Source organism: Bos indicus, chromosome 11, assembly GCF_029378745.1.
Source record: "Bos indicus isolate NIAB-ARS_2022 breed Sahiwal x Tharparkar chromosome 11, NIAB-ARS_B.indTharparkar_mat_pri_1.0, whole genome shotgun sequence".
NCBI lineage: Eukaryota > Metazoa > Chordata > Mammalia > Artiodactyla > Bovidae > Bos > Bos indicus.
Genome location: NC_091770.1, coordinates 58,289,408 through 58,296,342, shown reverse-complemented (window position 1 = coordinate 58,296,342; position 6,935 = coordinate 58,289,408). Strand labels below are relative to the sequence as shown.

The following is a 6,935-nucleotide window of genomic DNA, read 5'->3' as shown; positions in this document are numbered from 1 at the left end:
TTGGAGATAATTTCAAACTCAGTACTTTGTCTGAAAACATTTTCATTAGCTCTTAAGTTTGGGTTGTGGAAAGATTTGGAATATGTATCATAAAAGAGCAAATTATATTTTTCACACTCATGCTGCTGCTGCTAAGTCACTTCATAACTGGTAGTAAAAAGGGCAAAGTCTTCAAATGCTTGTTAAAACTTTCTTTTGAGAAAGTAATCATGTAAAATTGGATATTAAGATGACACAGAGCCAGAACTTTACCTCTCTTTACTAATTTATTCTAGTAACAAGGCTTTGGCAGTCTCACAATCTTTGTACTTTTTAATTAATTTTACCAAATAAAGAATAATTGGCATCCACCATTACTTATTAACAAGTTGGAAATTTGTGACTATTTTTCTTCTCTAAATACATTCCTATCTGTGATCTTTAAAATACACTGACTCCAAACTTATTCTCATGAAAATAGTATAACACGAAACACCTTCATTTGAGATGATTGTTACAGAAAGGGAAAATTCTCAGAACCCAAATCTCCTCTTTTTATTTATAAATATTTGCATCACTTAGTTTTGGATTAGTGTAACAAGAATCCACATTATGTCTTTGGGGGTGACAACAACACTGACAAACAGTCTCTGTTATGCTTGTCATCATGTTATTGCTAAATCACCCACAATATCATGACCTGATTTTAGTTACCAGGGAAAAGCTAAAACGTGGAATTTAAGTTTCATTCTGATTACATACATATAGCCAGCACTTAAAAAACCTTTGAAAATGATCTATGTCCAGTAATTAAAAAAAAAAAAGAAAGGAAAGGAGGAAGTAAGGAAGAAAAGAAAGGAAGGAAAGGAGAGAGGAGGGAAGAAAGGCAGGAAGGAAGGAAAGAAGGGAAAAAAGACATCTTTTAATGCCTTAATACAATTACACAATAGGCCTGACATTCTCTATGCTGGTATAATAAACAAGTGGCAAGTAACATAGAAACAGTTATCCCTGTGAGATCCCTGTTGCATGCTTTAATTAAAAGTAAAAAATATACAACAAAATCAACCCTTGGGTAAATTGCTCTTTGGTTTAAATCTTCATTACCTCCTGGAATTTTGGTAAAATCACTTTGTTTTTAAATTAAGCCAGCCCCTCCTTTACTAGATTACAAAGTCAAACAACAAAAACCAGACATAAATTTTAGGATGAAAAGAGTTTTGTTTGTGTGTATGTGTGTCTGTAAGTCCAACCCCTATACACAACCTGTTTTAAAAAAAAAAAAAAAAAAAACAGATGCTTTAACATAGTGCTTTATTCCGACTTAATCTCATCCTTGAATGAACTTCCTTCAAGTTTCAACCATTTAAGGAAAAAGAAAAAGAGCAGTCAATTTCCTCGTGGTTGTAATTTAATTAAGTAACCTTGCACACTGAGCAAAACCCAAAAGCAAAAGGGTCATTAATCTTTCTAGCGATTAGAGACACCTCTAGAGCTTCAAACATTTACCTCTCCTTCCCCGCAGTGGAAATGCTTTTAGGAGGATCATGGTTCATACCTCACATTCCCTGGAGCCAGAGATGGTATATGTGCAGGGCCCAGATCCATTAACCGATATATCCATGGTCTCAGAGTTCGTAGGCTTGTAGTCCACATAATACTCCTGTAAAGGGGAATTCATTTGTCTCTCAGACTCTCTGGTCTTTTTCCGCCGCCTCTTCATAAGAGAGTGTTGCTGAAGTTGTTTCATGCTGGCTGGGTAGCGTTTCCAAGACACATAGATTACCAAGAGGATCATAGCCACTGAAAGAAAGAGAGCCACGCTCCCTGCAATAATTTTGTGGAATGAAACATGCTCATACTCTTGCTCTGTGCCAGGAATCTGAAACCCCGGGGAAGGGCTTGGTGTTTCAAGGGTGGACCGGCTAGGGTCAGATTTCAAGGTTGTAGGTTTAGGGATAATCAGAGGCTTCTGGGGAGTTTGGGGTACCACGTGTGATTTTTCTGTGTTGACCACTTGGACTTCAGAGCAGATATTATATGTTTCCACTGCATCACTAACCTTTTCACCTTGCATGTGCTTAGGTCCTGCACATATCATGGTGCTTTCCTTATTTCCTTTGAAATTCTTAAGCCAATAAAATAGAGGACAAATGCTCCGACTGCATTCCCACATATTCCCAGACAAAGTGATGGATATTAATGATATCCATGCATTGACAGTTTCCTGTGAGATGTTGGTAAGCTTGTTGGAATCCAAATTCAATTTTTGCAAATTGGGCAAACATTTAAATGTGCCTGGCTCAATTCCTTGGATATCATTCCCTGATAAATCCAAGTTGTGTAAGGAACTCCAGGTCCATGTCAAGCCTTGGCTAATGGAGCGAATTCTGTTCCATTGTAAGTAAATTGAACGGAGGTTGAAGAGACGTGGAAAATGAGCAAAGTTGATCTTGGAAAACTGATTGTGCTCCAAGTGGAGCTCTTTTAACTTCAAAAGGCCAGCAAAAGCATTTCGCGACAAGCTTCGAAGACGATTATAGCCCAAATCCAAAAAGTCAAGATTTCGACAGTCTTGAAAAACTCTGATTGGTACAGTCTTTAATGAGTTAGATCTCAAGTGCAAAATGATAAGTTTCCGAAGGCCTTTAAATTGTTCAGATTGCAATGACTGAAGCTTATTGTAGGAGAGGTCCAGACTGCGCAGATTGGGAACCGGGTGAAATGTTTTATTGTGCAGATAGGTAATTTTGTTGGAGCTTAGAATTAATTCTTTCAGTCTACGGATGCCTTGAAATGCATCTTCATCCACTGAGCTAATGTAATTATGGTCAAGATAAAGCCATATAAGCTGGTTAAGGCTGGCAAACTGATTGGATTTGAGTTTCTGAATGCTGTTGAACCTTAATGATAAGCCTTGTGACCCTCCAGAAATGTTCTCAGGAATATCTGCAAAAGCATGAGACTCACAGTACACAATTTTGCCATCACATCTGCAGTTCTTTGGGCAAGCTCTCTGAGCCCCCGTGAGCATAACAAGCAGCAGTGTAGGAAGTAGCACTAGCACCACACGCATGCCTCTCAGCTGCGTAATTAAATGGAAACCTACAATATTAAAAAGAAGACAAATGCACATTGTAAAGCTATTAATGTAAATCACTACCAGCTTACCAATATCAGGGGCATCTCATCTAGTGTAGTAATGGAACAGTTGATTTAAGAACAATGTATTTGACACTTAAAGCCTTATTTTCTTCAGTATTGCATGCTTACTATTTAGGTTTCATTCTTTCTTCCTTGATTTCCAAATTGCCACAGTGTCATAGAACTAAGAACAGCTTCCTGAGTTTCAGGAGTTCATATGCACATCAACACTGGAAAACATCCATCCTATCTTATCACATAATGACAACATTTAATGACATCTACGTTTGGCTAGTCACTCTGTTAAACACCAATACCAAAAGGAAGAATATTAAGTCTTCTGGTAATGGGAAAAATGTGACTTACTAAACCCTATATTTGAACATATTTCATAGTTGAGCAAAGAGGCTGTGTTTTGGCAAAGGAGCTTCGGTAAATTGTCAAGGTAACCCAAGTTTGCCCAGCTTGAAATTGCATCCCTATTGCATAATGAGGTAACCATATAGGAGCTCTGACTGGGACCAGTATACACAACCAATGAAGTGTGGTATGCAGACTAGTAACAGTGGGGAGTACTGTCAATGTATTAATAAGCATATAAGCTCTCAACATTCAGGAAGAGATTCCTACTAAGGTTCTCCTACCCAGTGATCACCAGCTGAGAGTCCTAACTACTGATAGCACAGAATGCTCCAAAGTTATGATTATCAAATTTCTATTAAATATTTGCACAAAATACAAAATAATCTTGTGAAGTACTTGTTGTTTTTATTATATGCTTAACACAGATGCTTTTCCAAAAGAGAGAACAGCAGACTACTAACCTCTCCCATCCCAAACTGCTCAAATTTCTCACTGACTTTTTTTCTCCCCTACCTTCATTAACTTCAGAAAATCTGCAAAGTTGCAATCTATTGGCACTGATGCTGCATTTCCAAGTCATAGCATGTTAAGGGACTTCTTTCCTCTGTCAACAGTAGATTTATTATTTTTTAGTGGTGAGAAAAAAAAAGTACCTTGTGCTGCAGTATTAATCTTAAATATTCATGTTTTTAAACTACAGGCAATCAGCCAAATTCTTAATTTAAGAAAAGAAACTCTTTTACTCAACGAATTAATTTATTTTTTTTAATCTGAAACCCCATCTTGCTCTCTGCCCTCTTGCCAGCTACAGACTCATTGAAATACATTCCAGCTCTCCCAGACAGGAGAAAGGGGTGGGGGGGCAGGGGAAGCCAGCCACACTTGAAAAAATAAGACTGGCAAATGACTGCTGGATATTTGGAAGCTGTGTTGAGTATTCATCCTCAAAGATAAAACAAGCCCTTGTGCGACCTCTGATAAAGTAATGACCCCACCCCTACACACACGCAGTAAAGTGTTGACAATCTTCCTGACAGCAACCAGAAATACAAGCGTGGTTAATATTATCAAGAAATAGAAGCAAATATATCATTTATCTCATGCTCAATTCCCAAGCAAGGATATGCATACGGAAGAAACAGTCATAAAGATATTTCTCCAGAGTCTGTTTAAGTCCGTGTTATGCATTTACAGTTTAAAAAAATAAAGGAAAATGATCTAAAAATATAATAGCAACTATAGTGAGTCAACTGGCAAACTCCAAGGCTGCCGCTTTTTGCCTGTTTTGATGTTTTTTATCAGCTAATGCCACGACTGAGAATAGGAAGCCAAGAGGATCAGCTTTGCTAAGAAGGAAGCAACAAAAGTTCACTTACCCATCCTTTGTCATCCAAAACGGATCCCCCCTCTCTCAGCGTTCTTCTTATTTGGTCTCTCGTGCTGAAACCACCACCACCTTCATGACACAGTGCGGCTGTCATTCACACAATTCTGATCCCGCATGTGAGCTAGTAGCCCCACACAAACTTCCCCGGAGAGGACAGACAAAAAAATATATATATATGTACATGAAAAAAAATTCAGCATGGGGTGGGATGGGGGGCAGGGAGGTGGAAGCAGTAGGGGGGTGGGGGAGGGCCTCTAGGCTCTGAGCATCATTGTGTAATTCACCAGAGATCCATCAGCAGTAATTGGCAATCTGTGCAAAAGAGCTATAGCCCATCTCGAAGGTAACCAACTTCTCTGTAAAAAGAGAGGAGGAAAAAAAAAAAAAAAGAAAATCTTCAGAATACCTGGCATTCCTTATTGTGCTGGCTTTTGCCATTCCCAGATAAAGCAATTCATCCTCTGGATTTTCAGTTCTTCCAGCAAGTAGGCCTCCTGTGCTGTATGAGACCCCAGTTTAAAAGCTATGCAGGCTAGGTTTATCCATTTAGCTGGTCAGGTTTAAAGTGTTTTGTAGCTGTGCTGAGAGGCAGCCCTTGTCTAATTCAGAAGGCTTTCCAGAGACTGATGATGCTCAGAGCTTGTTGGTGCTAATGCTTGAGTTTGTGATACACTGAGTGCCCTCCGCTGGAGAAAACAGATTGCACATTAAAGACGGGAACAAGTGAGCCTGTCAGTGGTGTGCAGCCTTCCCTCTCTCAGAAAGGGAAATTAAAGGCACAGGATCACTTTTTTTTTCCCCTCTGATAATATATATTATGAAAGGTTTATGCCAAAGAGCTTTATTCAGTGATATCAAATATTAAGTAAAATACTGCCTCTGTAAATATTAAACAATTAGTAGTTTTTAGTTACTTTGACCTGATATTTTTCCTGTATGCATCACAGGGGATATATATTTTTTAACAGTAGAAATAATTTATTTTTTTATTTTTGTTGATGTTGGTTTGTTTTAAATACACATCTTTTTTGAGCAAAACACAAAAAGAAATAGTCTCTTTTTAGCTGAATTACATTTATTTTTATTCAATAACTTCATTCAGACTGTTGTTCATTATCCATATATCCATCACTTTCTTGATTGTTCATATGGACAAAGAGTTCAACAGAAAAAACAGCCTAAACTGAATCTCATCAGCCATATATGCAGAATTCTAATGCATAAGGCCTGAAATTAATAGAGACTTTTCCCTTAAGAATCATTCATACTCAAGGAAAACTATCACTTTCAAAGATAGTTACATTAAAAAAATTAGACCTAACTTTTAAATTTCCAATTTTTGATAATAAAATATATTCTTAATTTTGCACGTTTATTAAAGGGGCTAGATCATTACTTTCAAAAGTGTAAATTTTTAGCCTTAAAACAGTCTTTTTTAAAAACTATATTACCAAATGTGCAGATAGCTAAGAGAGACTAAATTTTAGAAAAGAGAAGAATTCCAGCTTGACATTGTTACTGCAATCACTTTTTTTTTAAACTTATCTATATCTATAATGCAAGTTTCCCTAAGAATCAGTTATAATGGACAATGCCAGAAAAACTAAACCATGTGAGATCATTGGTGTAGTTCTCTAAAATTTGCAGAATATTCTCAGAATTATGGGGATAAATGATATAATACCTGAAATATGTATTTTTTAAACTACACACTTTCCTTAACTTATACTAAACTTTGAAAAAAAAAATAGTGTAACTCATCATTTCCATTTTGTTTCTATTCTTGTTTATTCCAAAATCTTATGGCAGATAATAATTTTAGGAAGAATCTAGAATATTGACCCAACACAAAATAGAGACTGCTAGATAACATTGCTAAATTAATTTAGCAGGTATGAGAGGTTTAAATGAATTTTACATAAGTATCTAGAATTGCTATAGATCATTGAAAATGGATAGCTTTAGAAATAGTCTTTGATTTTAAGTTGTTTGCCAAAATATTAGTAAGGGATGCTTATTATATGAATAGTATATATTATTTAATTCAGATTTATGAGCAAGG

The 6,935-nt window shown here is 36.6% G+C and overlaps 1 protein-coding gene across 1 annotated transcript; it reads right to left on the bottom strand.

Annotated features, from left to right (window-relative positions):
• Positions 1-519: 519 nt before the first annotated feature.
• On the bottom strand, positions 520-5,582 carry LRRTM4 (leucine rich repeat transmembrane neuronal 4). Its single transcript, XM_019969682.2, has 3 exons — positions 5,280-5,582; positions 4,863-5,012; positions 520-3,084 (listed from the first exon to the last, which is right to left on the bottom strand). Exons 2-3 carry the CDS (start codon positions 4,864-4,866, stop codon positions 1,532-1,534), a joined length of 1,557 nt encoding a protein of 518 aa, XP_019825241.1. The 5' UTR covers positions 4,867-5,012; positions 5,280-5,582; the 3' UTR covers positions 520-1,531.
• Between the last annotated feature and the right edge of the window lie 1,353 nt (positions 5,583-6,935).